The 16953-nt window shown below is 39.6% G+C and overlaps 1 protein-coding gene across 1 annotated transcript; it reads left to right on the forward strand.

Moving 5' to 3' along the window:
* Nucleotides 1-14205: 14205 nt before the first annotated feature.
* Nucleotides 14206-16524, forward strand: LOC108674082 (cuticle protein CP1499). The gene is made up of 2 exons (XM_018161984.2): nucleotides 14206-14283; nucleotides 15696-16524. Exons 1-2 carry the CDS (start codon nucleotides 14272-14274, stop codon nucleotides 16494-16496), a joined length of 813 nt encoding a protein of 270 aa, XP_018017473.1. The 5' UTR covers nucleotides 14206-14271; the 3' UTR covers nucleotides 16497-16524.
* Nucleotides 16525-16953: the final 429 nt, after the last annotated feature.

Here is a 16953-nt window from a genome sequence, read left to right on the forward strand (position 1 = left end):
GAATTTTTATTGGCTTGGAACTCCTTGAAGAAATTTCAGTGAAGTGTGATGGAGATAAAACTCCAGTCAAGCGTTCACAATGGGCGTATTCGTCATGGTGGAAAAAATTGAAGCCTTTCCTCCAGAAACAAATTCAGAAAATAACGCTGTTTTGGCTATCGATTAACGTTAATGTGGTCATTTACTTTAAAAATTCGTCGCATCGAGCGCAAGTTTTGGTCACTTGAGCTGCTGTCTGAATGCGGGACCACCGCGATGGCTGTGAACCAAAATTCTATAAGACTTACGATTGTTACGTTTGGCGTGATGATATGAGTGATAACATCGCGGTAGTAAAAGGCTCAGATACGCTCATCAGTTTGGCATGATGATATGAGTGATAACATCGCGGTAGTAAAAGGCTCAGATACGCTCATCAGTTTGGCATGATGATATGAGTGATAACATCGAGGCAGTAAAAGGCTCAGATACGCTCATCAGTTATTTTCGAAGAAACGTTACCGTTTTTTCGCCACGGAAAAAAATTATTTATTGAGAGACCTGGTAATGAAGGACCGTAGCATGATTGATTAAGACAAGATGGTCATTAAGAATAAAATACTATAACCGCGTAAGTAATTAGTGAGTAAAGGAGTAATAATTATGAAATTAAGTTTGGCCAGAGTTGAGAAGCCGGTATGATAAAATAGCGGATGAACTACAAGGATTGACGAGGCGAGACTCTAGCCTGGAACCCGTCCGGCCAGCCACCTTTTGGCTGCCGGTGAGGCCTGGTGGTGCTGGGAAGCTTGGTGGTGCTGGGAGGCTTGGTGGTGCTGGGAGGCTTGGTGGTGCTGGGAGGCTTGGTGGTGCTGGGAGGCTTGGTGGAGCTGGGAGGCTGGGAGGCTTGGTATTGCTGGGAGGCTTGGTGGAGCTGGGAGGCTTGGTGGAGCTGGGAGGCTGGGAGGCTTGGTAGAGCTGGGAGGCTAGGAGGCTTGGTATTGCTGGGAGGCTTGGTGGAGCTGGGAGGCTAGGAAGCTTGGTATTGCTGGGAGGCTTGGTGGAGCTGGGAGGCTTGGAGGTGCTGGGAGGCAGGGAGGCCTGGTGGTGCTGAGAGGCCGGGAGGCTTGGTGGTGCCGAGAGGCCCAAAATGCAGTTCTCTCTGCTACGTTTCTAAAGTAAGCCAATTAATGACGCGCCATCGAATTTTTTTCCCTTTTATTTTTGAATCAATGGCTTGCGGATTTAGTACATAGAAGTCCGTACTAAAGAGTTGAGATCTGCAGTCAGACGGTGACTATATAGAATTGCTACCTGTAGCCTCACGGTGTCTGCCGCAGCTGACTGTACACAAGCCTCACATTAAGCAGACTATACACAAGCCTCACATTAAGCTTACTGTACACAAGCCTCACATTAAGCAGACTATACACAAGCATCACATTAAGCAGACTGTACAATAAGCCAAACATTAAGCAGACTGTACAATAAGCCAAACATTAAGCAGACTGTACACAAGCCTCACATTAAGCAGACTATACACAAGCATCACATTAAGCAGGCTGTACAACAAGCCAAACATTAAGCAGACTATACACAAGCCTCACATTAAGCAGACTATACAAAAGCATCACATTAAGCAGACTATACACAAGCATCACATTAAGCAGACTGTACAACAAGCCTCACATTAAGCAGACTATACACAAGCCTCACATTAAGTAGACTATACACAAGCCTCACATTAATCAGACTATACACAAGCATCAAATTAAGCAGACTGTACACAAGCCTCACATTAAGCAGACTATACACAAGCCTCACATTAAGCAGACTATACACAAGCATCACATTAAGCAGACACTTCACAAGCCTCACATTAAGCAGACTGTAAACTAGCCTCACATTAAGCACACTGTACACAAGCCTCACATTAAGCAGACACTACACAAGCCTCACATTAAGCAGACTGTACACTAGCCTCACATTAAGCAGACTGTACACAAGCCTCACATTAAGCAGACTGTACACAAGCCTCACATTAAGCAGACTGTACACAAGCCTCCTATTAAGCTGACTGTACACAAGCCTCACATTAAGTAGACTGTACACAAGCCTCACATTAAGCTTACTGCACACAAGTCTCACATTAAGCAGACACTACACAAGCCTCACATTAAGCAGACTGTACACAAGCCTCACATTATGCAGACTGTACACAAGCCTCACATTAAGCTGACTGTACACAAGCCTCACATTAAGCCGACTGTACACAAGCCTCACATTAAGCTTACTGCACACAAGTCTCACATTAAGCAGACACTACACAAGCCTCACATTAAGCAGACACTACACAAGCCTCACATTAAGCCGACTGTACACAAGCCTCACATTAAGCTTACTGCACACAAGTCTCACATTAAGCTGACTGTACACTAGTCTCACATTAAGCAGACTGCACACAAGCCTCACATTAAGCTGACTGTACACAAGCCTCACATTAAGCTTACTGTACACAAGCCTCACATTAAGCTGACTGTACACAAGCCTCACACCTAATTTCGCTGCTCGTAGATGCGGTCTCAAGGTCGAACAATTTTTATTTTTATTTTATTTATATCATTATATGAGGCCCCTCGGTTGCCCACACATATGCCGTTGATTGGACCGGTCTTGCTGAACGTGTTTATTTACAGCGCCTCAAATACCCGACGGCATTCATGCCGCTGCGACAATTTTTTGTTGGCGTATATATAAAATAGAGAAATGGTTGCAGGATTATTAACTGAAGGCATCGTGTAGAGGCATTCTACAATTGGGGATTGATATTTTTGAGTTAAAACCTGTTTGTTGATGGGGTAGAAAAAATCAGTGAAACCTCGAAACCGCAAGGGATAAAATCCAAGGTCATATGGTCGTCCAAGGTCGTATCATTCGTATGGTCGTCTAAGAATTTAACTATGGGACTGTAGATTTGGGTGCTCTTGATGGAGATATGTTCTGATTAAACTTTATTTGCAGCCTTATTAACTTTATTATTTATGTAAATTGTGCCAACATCGCATAACTTACAGTTCCTCAGCTGTATCATGTTTTACGGCAAATTAGCATAAAAATTTATTTATTAATACTTTTTCATTAATTTCGTTTTGTATGAAGTCGCATTTAAAATCATGCAAAAAATTCTGTTTTAATTTTCTGTCTTTTAATTTTACGATGATATTTGTAAGAACAAACAGTTAATAGCCAAGCAAGATTATATTTACTTCATGACTGCCATGCTGGGACTGCCATGCTGGGACTGCCATGCTGGAACTGTCATGCTGGGACTGCCATGCTGGGACTACCATGCTGGTACTGCCATGCTGGGACTGCCATGCTGGGACTGCCATGCTGGTACTGCCATGCTGGGACTGCCATGCTGGTACTGTCATGCTGGGACTGCCATGCTGAGACTACCATGCTGGTACTGCCATGCTGGGACTGCCATGCTGGGACTGCCATGTTGGGACTGTCATGCTGGGACTGTCATGCTGGGACTGTCATGCTGGGACTGCCATGCTGGGACTGTCATGCTGGGACTGTCATGCTGGGACTGCCATGCTGGGACTGTCATGCTGGGACTGCCATGCTGGGACTGCCATGCTGGGACTGATATTCAGACTAAAATGTTCACGTTCTATAAATGATCAATGGGCTTAGTTTCTTTGCATCTTGAACAATTTGGCATCACAACACGTTACATTACCAAGAATTTTTACTATTTTTTACGTGTTACCGTGGCAAGGATCGCGAGACTCTCGCTCTCGTTCGCAGCTCCCGGCGGCTGATGGCTATCGCGACCATGGCTGCCGACGGGTGTGGCTATAAAAAACTTATTTAGCGATTAGTTTCCATCTGTGTTGCGGGGACTTTGCCCGAACCTCCATCGTAACGTGAGTCCTTGTAAAATATCTTAAACCTAAAAAGTATATTTACAAAACAAGTTCACGGAATATGTTGACTTTATGCAGGAGGTTCCGGATTTATAGCTGGATTTATAGCTTATGTTTTTGTAGAGTAACTATAAAATTTTTGGGTGCAGGTGCTATGTAATTTACCTGAGGTTTACTCTGCACAGATATCCTGTCGCTGCCAGTGGCCGTATGAGAGTAGGACAGCGCCGTGCACTGAACAAAATGATTGGGTCTTGTTGTCCAAATGATGACGCACTTTCTGCACGTAGCAGTATCAGGATGGCCCATATAAGGGCAAGAAGTGCATTGATATTTGGACAAAGACTCTTTATTTTTCTGAGTGTGGGAGCGTTTGTGGTGAATTTTTTGGCCTTTGATTGTAAGGAGCGCGGCGTGTGAGGGTACATTTGAGTCACGTTCTCCTTGACCTCATAAAGTTTGTGAGATCATTTGAGATGAGAGCTCAACTTGAGGTCAGCTCCCATGTCAACTCACCTTTATTTATCAGTAGGAATAGCTAGATCAGTAGGAAAGATCAGTACGTTAGATCAGTAGGATAGATCAGTAGGTTAGATCAGTAGGATAGATCACTAGGAATAGATCAGTAGGATAGATCAGTAGGATAGATCACTAGGAATAGATCAGTAGGAAAGATCAGTAGGAACGATCAGTAGTAATGGCGGGCGAAGTGAAACAAGCAGCAAATTATAAATTTTCCTTTCCAAAATTGATCCTTCGTTTGAAATTTGTTAATAAATATTGTAATTTAGCAACGAATTTCACCGGTTCCATACCACCCCTCATGAGTTCCACACCACCCCTCACGGGTTCCATACCACCCCTCACGGGCTCCATACCACCTTTCATGAGTTCCATGAGTTCCCAATGACCAATGATGTAAAATTAAGTTAAAGTGAATTAGTGATATGTTTCAATCAAGTTAAATATGTCAAGGCGATTATATGAAACGATACTTCATGCACGCCACTGTTATTAAAGGCTCCAAGGTTAATCATACGCGTGGAAGTTACGTATTTCATGAAAAAGTTGATCAATTGTAAAGGCTTCCTGGTGCACACGCATGCTCCGCGATCCTCGGCACAATTTTGAATCTATGCCGGAAATGAGACAGGAAAAGATATTATGGGTCAGTGCCACCCTTGAATAACGTGATCCACGACACCTTATGAAAACCTTTCATAAACCTTACACGGAATACAGTTATGTCTTTTTATGGGCACATTTTTTTCAATCTCAGGAGGAGACCGGTCCACCAAAAATTACCACAAAAGTTGATCTTTTGTGGTAATAGCAGTTCTAGTGCCAATAACTTTGGGTCCGAGCGGCCACTCTCTTCTTGTAGCTTTGTATTTGAGCATTAATATTTTTTCTACGTCCATCTAAAATCTAAATGGATTGAAGAAAAATTACTCTCAAACGCAAATAAATAGTTGAACAATATTTGAAAACGAATTTACTAGCAATACGTCTGTTATTATTTTCTAGCCCGGAAACAAACTAGAAAAATTGCCGAAAGGCTCCATAGTCGAATTAAAGATAACTGCAGAGCCCATGTACCAGCCACATTGAAAAGTGCGGCTCAACCTCTTAATAACATAACATAACATAGTGATGTCGGCTCTGAAGTGTAGGCCTGATGTGGCCTGTCGCCGATTCTTTTCCATTTCGTGCCTTGTTCATAGATCTTCTTGCAATTGCGCTTTATTTGACGCATTCTTCACTGTATTATAAACTTTTGTGTCGTCGGCATACATGGAGCACACGCTGGATACTACTTCTGGCAGATCATTTATAAAAGCAACGAACAAAATAGGCCCCAGGACGCTTCCTTGTGGCACGCCACTTCGCACTGATGCCCAGTCTGATACATACATAATTATGTATGTATCATAAATACATAATTTTATTATAGAATTTGCTACCAGTATGGAATATTATGGTGTCATACCTGTAAAAATACATACAGGTATGAACTATTTACAAAATGATAAAACATGTATGAAATCATTAGAAAAAATTCCTCATTATTAAGCTGGTAGTCCGAAATGATTGACGCAACTCTCCCAATAAGCAAAGCTTCGCCATCATGCTTATTGTGCGGTAAAAAATACGCTTCTTTTTTATAAGATTGCAAGTTCTCATCTGAGTGATATAGTTAAAATGTAGTTTAGAATACGAACCATAAATATAGTAAAATATTATAAATCTTCTGAATAAAAATGCTATTTTCAGACTGTTCTATATTGAGGTCCTTTATTACACCCATATTCGGGAACCATCAATTCTTTGCTTAAACACTTTAATATTTATAAATTTGAAAGATATTTACAAAGTTCAGTCGACCTTAGATCCATGACATCAATCCTACTCGCAAAGCAGCCATAAAGTTCACGGTAAAAGGGTCCAGACAGACGAGTAGTACCATTGTAAATAATTGACCAATTTACGGACTCAATTGCCACTGATTAGCGCACCCACAACTTCGGTGCGGCAAAGCACGTGTAGTCTCACAGCTACAGTTGTCAGGGTTCACCTGCATAAGTTGATGAGTAAATGAATGAACAAATCGCCAGAAATAATGTTATTAATTGTAGAAATCTAGAATTTACTGATGACTCTACAGTCTGCAATTAGTCAGCGCGTCAACCTTAGCTGAATTTTAGAGCAACGTGTGTAAAGTGTTGCGGATATGGCCACGCACAAATATCGGGTTCAGTGCCAGTTTTCATAAACATAACACATTCTCTATTTCTGTGAGTCACCGCAGAAAAATATTATGGAACAGCCTGGAAGGCATTAATAATTTCCTGTTTAGTGAGAGTTTCCATGCACACACGCATTAGTGAAGCTATATTCCAGCGGCTGGGAAGGAAGCTGGCGAAAAAAAGTCTAGTCGAGACTAATGATTCATGTCCACAGGGTGTGACCTCGCGCTTGCGAGTACGTGCAATCTTGCCTTTGATTTCCTGCCCTGGTGGTCACACAAGCAGGCGTCTGAGAGGATTTAGGCTAGTTCTAGTCCTGAAATAATGTTGCATGAGAGCGCTCGCTGGTACCTATGTATGTCAGGATGCATGTTCTAATGCACTTCGATTATTGTTCAGAAAAGACAAAACATGTGCTCATCATTTAAAGCTCAAATTTCTAATTATGTCAGGCGATCATTTTTTTGTTATTTTGTACAAATTAACACGTGGACAGAAAAGTTTGCATGCTTATCGAACTTTTGGTGATAAACTGCGGATGTCAAGTCAGCATGTGCCCTTCGCTAAAAAAAACCTCAAGAACTTCACTATTGCATCCTCACAATTAAATAACATCATGCATCGCTATCTCACACAATTCCAAACAGATTAAAAACAAGTAAACTGCTTGCCGTTCTGTTGCGGATGCCTGTCTCTGTATCCTTATATATTCAAACATTTCCTTATCTTGTCCTGTATTCGTTAATAAAACTAAGAATTAAGTTCTTAAGCGTTCCTTGAAAAGTACTTACGGCACTTAACCTTTCTCTAATAATTTTACTTGTGATGCATTAGCCAATAAGCCTGTAATTGGTCTCAGAAGAAAGCCATATTTCAATCAGATTTTCCACGTTGAGAAACAAATTTTTTAGTTCTACACCTCCGGTCCTCAAAAGCAAGGAATTTAAGTCATTCTTCGCATACTTCGCCATAGAAATCATAGAAGATAGTGTGCCTGTAATGGTGCGATGTGTTCCAAGTATAAATTATATTTCATGGCCATTCTCGCGCACTAGAGAAACTAGACTACAAGCGTGTCAGAAAAGCAGTAAAAATGTCAATGAAATCCTTGTCGTCGCGACTGTGAAAAAGTTGAGTTACGTCAAGGACAATCAGAGATTTCAGTCACTTTGTATGAGCACAACGCATATAACGCGTGCTGCTTGGCGCTGATTCTTTTTCGTTTTTCATGGGTTCTGGCCAGAAAAACCAGAGTAAAATCAAACCTTGAACCTTAAATTATTTTTTACAAAATCAGGAATGAGTTGAAAATTATCAACATATAAAGCTTTTATTATCGAAAAAAATCAATATTATTATGCAGTTCTACTTTTTCACTGGAAAATCTTTACTTATTAATAATGGAACCCAAATTTAATGTTAGGCATGAGAACGTTTTAAAACGAAATAATGACGATTGCATTGAAATACAACAAACTGCTGGGATTTTTATACATAAGTAATTTGAAATTGATTAATGATCTTTAATGAGAAAAGACAGCGAAAACACAATTTAACCAATTACATGGTCTTAAATACTAATATATATTACATGTATTTCAGTGAAGGGTTGCCGTAACACGACATTCGTATTATTCATTTTTTCAAACTAGTCTAGTTCTTCGGTCCAGTTAACAATTTCGCTTCATAATCAATGCACAAGACAAATGGCAATCTTCGCTGATGCTCGCCATTATAGCAACACCGCGAGGGCGTTGGGCGCAACCTCCCGACGCCCGATGCCCTTAGAGGCATCGCTGTCCCGTGTGAGGAATGCAACTTTTTTAAGGCATTTTTTTATTCGAAAAAACTACCATTTCAATTTCTGAAAAATAACGAAAAATAAAAAAAGAACGCATTTCCTCTTCATATATTGTACCAGAAGATTTTCACTATCGACATTTAAGTAATAAAAACGAGTTGCCACTCCTCAATAACAGGATAAATTATTTATTATTCAAAGATCAGTCTCTTTAATCAATCGAACCAATGCTGAGGCGAGGCGGTCTAACGCAGGAAAGTGTCTCCTTCCGCAACATTTTAACGCCCTCGGAACTTGGCAGAATGAATGACGGTATTTCAAGGTCCATTTTAAGTTGCTTTCATTCGTGCATTAAATAATAGCAATAGAAGTTATCTCAAAGGCAGTTTTTCTTTCCTTTTATGAATGGGAATAAGACGCAAGCATAATACCTTAATTTTGTACGGATATCTCGAGAAGAAGGAGTGGCTTTTTGTCTTTTATCGGTGGTTTATCTAGGTTTATCGTTTAACGGAGTGTTCTGATGGAGCAAGGGAGGAAGGGCACAATGCTTCATGGGTTTGATTAAGCCTTGGGGTGCCACCCGAGGGGGTGTGAGCACGCATGAGGGGTTAAGGGTCGCTGAGCACATAGGAGGTTCATGGAGGTCACGGTGAGTGAGCGCAGCGCCGCTACGGGAGAATGTTGCATGTGGAGTGTATGCTCCCACGTGGGCGTCGTGTGAACAACTTGATATCGCGCGATAATAAATTATAATTTCAGTCACTTGATTGATAATAAATGTCAGTTCCTAAAATGATTGTATTAGGTACTGACATTTATTGCGTAATTGTACGTGATTCCATGGAAATGCAGACGTTCGATTTGTTGCTGGTTCTTAATGAAAAAGACACTTACTGGGAAGTCATAGAAAAATGTATCGTAAAAATCAAAAGTGAGCTAAAATTCTACAAATTTTTAAAAAGTGAGCAAAGTAAAACAACGAAATCTAACATGAATAAAATGTTTCTTTATGGTTGCATTTTATACAATTTTCAACAACTTTCCACAATATTCGGACTTATTATAATGTATATACGACTAGAATTAGAAGATAACTATGTATGTAAAATCATTTAAATTAATATTTTTCATGATGGCTATAGGCTAAAGTGCGGGTTGTAATTGGCAATCATGTGAATGATTGCGTTTATAATGTGGATTTATCTGTGATACATAATAGTAAATGTAATTATAAGTTATTGTAATTTATCCATACAAATTTTTTTAAACAATTTAACTAACAAGTTAGCTCTCCGTATATTGATATTTAATTCAAGTGGTGTAAATTATACAAGATAACGAAATAAACATGTTAAGGACGACCACTGAAAATGTCACATTATTAAAGTTTTTTCTCTTGCTTTGAAGCAACTGAACTATAAAACAAATGTAGACTGCGTCATTCTTCATCGAATTACCCCCATACAAGGGGATATTGTATCGTTTGAATACGATGAGATATGAGCCCATGGAGATCAGACTAGATCTCACCGTTGATGGCGGCTTCTTGCGCCAATGAACCTGAATGCTGTTTTTTTTCGTAAAAATTACCGACCCAAGAAGATTTCACAAACTTTTTGCGAACTATTCACTGAATTTAGTTTTTTCTATACTACTCGTATGTCAGACTTATAGAAGAGGGCGGCGAGACAGCAAATGATCAGTTATCACTAAATTAATTTCAAAATTTCATGTCGGAAGAAAGTAAAAACTCGTAAATTTTCAAGGCTTTCGCCAGAGGGTTCAAAAACTCGCTGCGACCTTAGTCAATAACTGCTGACATTTTATGAAGATTGTATCGTAAAATGAATGAAACTTAAGAGGCACATCAAGTTATAATATTTGATTTCGCTATTTTTCTCACCTCTACTTTGCCAACAGCGTTCTTTACAGCTTTGCCTTTTTTTAAATTTGAAACATTCGTACAGAATTTAAAGACAACAAGAACGCCTGGGATATTTAGTATTCATCAATTCATCTTCTACTTGACGTTTTAATTCTTTAATATAGGTTCTTTAATTAAGGTTTACTTAAAATAAATTTAAGTAAAATAATGATATAAATATTTGATTCGTTTAGTCTCTGGTGTTTTCAGGACTGAGCTCCGAGGTCAGTGTCGAAGCCGACAATTGAGAGATAACGGGTCGCGGAAACATAAAATTAATTATTTCATACCAAAAACATATTCCTTCACACTTTCGTTTACCTCTGACGTACGGAACTAAAATACGCTGATGAAATCCTTTAACGTTTATTTTGCTCCATTGTATAGTGAATAGAATTTTTTCAATCAATTTGCTCGAGCATTTCAATCCACTACAAACTTTTAGACTGCATTTTGTGAGAAAAAATAGGAGTGGCAGATTTTTTGGACGAAAGGGCACACAAAAATTTGAATTTTTTCACTAAAGTAGACCATGGAACTTGATTTTCAAAAATGAAGAACAAACTTCATCTCCTATTATTTTTAATTTGTCAGAGAAGAGATAAGGTCGCATGGCCTATTTCGAGAGAATGCCTCTGAATAACTTCTTTCATCTCATTATATTAACTGTTGGTGAAATTCCCATTTGATAAAACAGAGACAAAAAAGTTCCGTTGGGAAATTTGCAGTTTGTTTACGCGCAGGATTGTGACAATGCGACCAGAGTGGCATGAGATAAAAATTTTAGCTAAAACAATCATAGAAGGTTGTGCAATTTATTCAACAGGAAAGTGCAATATTATTAGCGCATTTTCTCATTTATGGAAAAAAGGCGCTATTGTGCTCGTCAGGTCCATCTGTCTGTCCGTCTGTCCGTGACTTCACGTTTTCGTCGACGAGAAAATGCGCTCTCTGTCACTCACTGCAGTGAGTACTTAGTTATATTTTCTGTGTATTGTGTATTCTCAGCACTGGAAATAAGTGATCACAGGAACCACCTGAACTGAGGAAGTAAGAGTGCGGCTCATCTTAAAAATTTCACAAACCATTATCAGGACAGCCAAGGTGTCTAATCGTATGGACCTTAGTGCTAACAGACAAATTATGAACTCTAACATACCAGCAATGGATTCTATCTTAACCTAACTTAACCTTATGGCTGATACTTGATTGCGCCAAAATACGAATTATGGACTCTACCTTAAATGGACTGACACTTGAGCTAACTGACATCATACAAATTATGGACTCTAACATACAAGCAATGGATTCTAACTAAAGTTGGCTGATACTTGATTGTGCCAACACACAAGTTATGGGCTCTATCTTAAATTGACTGATATATGAGCTAACTGACATCATATAAATTATGGACTCTAATTTAGTTAACTGACACTTGATCGTTGTGTGTTGAGTGCCAGCTGAGCTGGGCTCTTCCGGTGCCAGCTGAGCTGTGGCCCAGATCAGAACAGGGCCCCGAGGGCCCAGTGTTACCCTTGGACGAAGCCCTGCCAGTCGAGGACAGACAAGGAGAGAAGTGGTCCGGGTTAACGGAGGCAGGCAGCGAGTAGAACAAAGGCGTGTCGCTACGGGCGATCGAGATACACGATCAGGTCTTGAGCAACACTCTGTCTGATCAGCCATCACGTACGTCATTCCATGATGATGGTGGTCATGTTAATGATAGTTTAGGTGTTGATTTAGTTACCGCTGAGTGGTGACTAGTTTTTAGAGAGGACACCAGGAAGATGGACTCTCCAAACTATTCGTAAAGTCAGTCCAAAAAATTTAAAATATTCTCGTTAAAAGCTAGTGTTGGCGTTTTATAGCGCAAATAATTCTTTACAAATACATAGCTAGAGATAAATCTTAAGGCAAACTATTTTCTAACGGACTGAGCTTTTCTTCTTGTAGGTTGTAGATCGAAAAGAGTGGATCGGTTTTATCGAAGTGGTGAACACGCTATAACAAATATAATAAATATTAAATACTATTCAATAATATTAAACATAGGGAGTAATTTCCAATATTTTTAGCTGCTTATATTGCTACGTGGATATAATACGAACAATTTTTCAGGTAAAAATAGTACAATTATTCAAAAATATATTCTTTGAATGAAAAATCCGTTCAAAAATCTGTGAATACTGTAATAAGCCAGTATACCTGCAGGGCGCATCAAAGGCAGGATGTAGTTTATAGACTTCGGAATTCTAATAAAATGCATTTATATTAAAATTGCAATGTGACTTTTATCGGTTAATCGTATTTGATTATCGGACGTCTTGGCACTAAATGTGAAATGAATAAATGGATAAATACTCCTGATGATTCATGAAAAGAGTAAATAATAGTTTTTTTGCTATGCTGATTACGTTTTTGCGAGATAAGTTTGACAACAACTTTCTCCCAGATTTATAAATTATGAGTTTTAGAGAGAGAAAAGTCTTAACAGTCTTAAACATATACAAAGTTTCTTATACTCATTGGATGCACGTAACTGACCCCAGATAAGCAGCAGCTCCAATCGAACACGTTCAAAATTGAGAAGAAACGTTTTTTCTAAGGCTATTCTTACCAGCACAAAAGTTTATTACCCTGCAATGATTTATTGAAAGGTTTTGTTTTGCGTCAACTATCAATTGAGTAATGCTTCTAAGTTAAGTTTAGAATTTTTCGCGCACATTCAAGGGAATATAAGTTCGATGCGATCTATTTAGAGGAACACAATTTAGATGCGCGTTGTTCAAACGATCACAAGTTGAGAATAAAATCTCATTCGCTATAGACCCAGCAGGAGTTTGCCATGCATGACCTGCTAACACTGAATTAATTAAACTAGTAGTCAAAGAACTAAAATCAAACTTACGTTATCAAATTACGATGTCCATTCAGGAAGGACCAAACGCTGCGAATGAATGCCTACAGCAGCGGGTTGGAACGGTATTCCAAGTCATATATTTATTCGATTACGTAATCTACTTTTTGTTCTGCTCAACGATCGACAGAATGAAGTAATTTTACAGGCCATTCTTTAAATACTAGGCAAAGTAACGGCACAGAACTGTTTGGGTGCAGTTGTGTTCAATAGTAGGAACCAATTGGGGTGGAAAATAAAATTTGTGATAAATTCATAACCCGAAAAGAGTTGTTTAAAGTAGGCTTTGAGAATTAATATATTAAACCATTTAGAAAGACAGAAAATGACCAAACATTTTGCCCTCATCCTGTACTAAAAAATGTAGTCATTTGGTATAAAATTCTTATTTGATAACATATCCGCCTGGCAAATTGTGATTTGTCGCTAAAAAGATAGATGATTAGGTGAGGCCCAACTAAAATCTGTCCGCAACACAAGTTAGCAAGTGAATGTAGCCCCAACTTGGCAAAATTATCCTGCAGGATATCTTGCCATGTCACTTTAACTTGGGTTGAGTGTGTGCACTGTAAATAATACTGAAAGTCACGCTGAGTTTACGAGATTATATAATTCTTAGCCGCCTCTGATACATACAGAATAATTGAAATATGATTTAATAGGTACTAAATAGGTACGAAATAATTAAATAGATAGAAAATAATTAAGCATGCACTACATTACAAGGTTATAGATTTGGTACATGTTAGTCCTGGTGCTTGGTGCGGCGCAAGGAAGTGGTGCAGGCAGGGACTAGACTCGCAGGATCTGGTATGCTGCAGCCAAGGCAGGGCGCTCCAGTTTAGGAGCTGCCTGGGACCAGCGTAGACAAGGTCGCCCTCCCGCTGCCTATAAAAGACCTGCCGCCCTCGACAGTAACGCAGTTCGATCTCAGTTGTCGCCGGCTCAACATCTCCCATACAAACATGAGGACCTTGGTGAGTAAACAAACACCATCAGTATATTAATTCGGCTATCAATAAACAACCATTATTTTCAACATTAATAACACTTTATCGAAAAATTTTGATGGCGAAGAGAATTCCGTTGCTACACGCCTACATGTGACTATTGCAGAAATTCATAAAATGTTAGTTAAATATACATCTTTTAAAATTGATATGATACATCAAGACAAGGCAAATATCAAATTAATTTGTATTTGTTAGACAGTAAATCTCATTGAACGCTAAATTTCGAAAGTGGTACACAAATAAAATGCTCTAAATGCTGACTATGAGAAGATATCACAAAATGGAAATCAGTGCAGCTGTTCCCAACGTTTTCTAAGTTGTTTTGCGAATTTGAACAAATTCATTTAACGCGTCAGAGAAATTAATTTTGGAAGAGAAATCACTCCACAAAATGAGCATTTTCTATCAGCATGATCATTTCTAATTTTCTGATGACAATAGACCTGGTCTTTAAAATTTGACCTCAATTAATGAATGTCCTGAACCTAATCTGCCAGCGGGGTTTTTCCGCACGTAATTTATAACTAATAAGCTAGTCAATCAAAACTAGTAATTTTTCAATAAATATGTCAATCCACGACGCTAATTTACAGAAAAATCACAAAAATCTATTCGAGTTCTAAATTAGAAATTAACGGTATAGAAAATTAAAAAAATTCATATCATCTGTAAAAGTTTCCAAATAGTTTAATAAATTCACTAAAAAGTTTGTCACGATTCGTTTGCTTCCAATAAATCGGCAACATTGTACTTAACATTTTAAATATTTCTCAGCAACGGTCGGTTCACTCGGTTCACTCGATTGAAGCTCTTAAGGATAAGAAGCTTATAACTCAACAAAAATGGCCTTCTTAATTCTTATGAAGTGCAACAAAACAGATCGCGATCTGAACAAATGTCCTTGCACAAATGCATTAATGCGTTAAATTGAAACACATGCATTAATGCGTTTAATTGAAAATAAAAATTTGGCAGCTTTAAGCGCGAGGTAATATTAGTTAGTGAGTCACAATTTTTACTGACACTGAAAGTTTATTCAAAAGGGTAGTAAGGATTTCATCGCTTAGATGCCAGCAGAAAGTTTTAACCACCTAGCGTCTGTATGAGTATTATTAATCAAAATAGATTAACGTAAAATCTAATCAATATTTTTCATACTCTAGCATCTAAAAATAAGACAACAACTGTTCATTTTTCAGTTTCCGTATGTGATCGCCCAAAGAAAGCGACATTTGTCTGGCAAAAATTTGAGGACATTTGCATTACGCAAATGCCATGAGTCAAAAAAAAAAAAAAAGGCGTCAGTCTGGAAAGAAATTGTACGGTTAGTTCCCTCTCTTTCGTTCCATGATTTTAATGAGGAAATTTCATTGCAGGTTTTGTTGGCAATGCTTGGCTGCGCTTGCGCGTCGCCTTTTCTTCAGGACACTCCTGAAGTAGTGGCAGAACGCGCTCGCTTCCAGCAGCTCTACAACGCTCAAGCTGCTGCAGCTGCCGCCGCCCCTGACGATCCCGTCGCAGGGGGGCACCAGCAGTTCCACCAACCGAGACCCACTCACCATACCTTCAACCCTCAACCAAGCCACCATCAAACTCCCATCTTCAAGTGGAATGGTCCTGTTGCTGCTACCATCCCTGCTGGCCTCCCAGGCTCTGCAGCTCAGGTGGCAGACACAGCTGATGTAGAGTCCGCTCGAAATGCCTTCCTCGCCGCCTACAGAGCCCAGGTGGCTGCTACCACGGGCCAGAATATCGCCCCTCACCAGCCCAGATTCACTGGACCAGTTCACACCGCACCCCGCCACTTCAACGCCATCCCTGACACCACCCAAAAGTGGAACGGTCCCTTTGCTGCAACCGTCCCTGCTGGAGTTGATGGTCAAATCACGCCCGTCGCCGACACCGCTGACGTTGCCGCCGCCCGTAACGCTTTCTTCCAGAGCTACAACGCTGCGTTGGGGGCTACCCAGCCCGCCGCGGCCCCCCGCCACACATTTGCCGCCGCCCCCCAACCCACCCAGCCGCGCTGGACCGGACCGGTTGCCGCCACAATCCCCGCTGGCTTGCCGGGCGCCGGGTTCCAAGTGCCCCAGACGGCTGATGTGGCCGCAGCCACTGCCGCCTTCCAGCAGGCCTACCAAAACGCCGTAGCCGCCACCACGGGCCGACGATTCTGAGTCAACTGTAAATTAGATTTATTTTATTCCTAGACAATTAGTGTAATTAATTAAATTGAGATGTATATAATTTTTATATACTTCATTGCTGTTACATTGTCTAAATTTTTTAGTGATTGGCATTTAAAAAGTAAAAAATAAACAAAATTTCAAATACTGAATAAAAAATAAAAATGTTACTTAAATCTTTACCGATGTTTATTACCCTTTCAACGAAAGGTGAAGAAAATTACTAATGGTTCACTCTAGAATTTGTCTGAAACAGACCAAACCGGCAGCTTAAATCGAGGCCTCAGGATTGTCAAAAAATTGAGAATCTCTGGAAAACGCACAGCTTAGTAACAATTATTCACCTATTCCTCCTAAATAACAATTGAAATTCTGAAGCTTTTCAAATGATGGCTCATTTAGGCATCGGTTTAGGCATTTTATCGGTTCCCTAATTCGTAAGCAGTAT

Source organism: Hyalella azteca, unplaced genomic scaffold (assembly GCF_000764305.2).
Source record: "Hyalella azteca isolate HAZT.00-mixed unplaced genomic scaffold, Hazt_2.0.2 contig1289, whole genome shotgun sequence".
NCBI lineage: Eukaryota > Metazoa > Arthropoda > Malacostraca > Amphipoda > Hyalellidae > Hyalella > Hyalella azteca.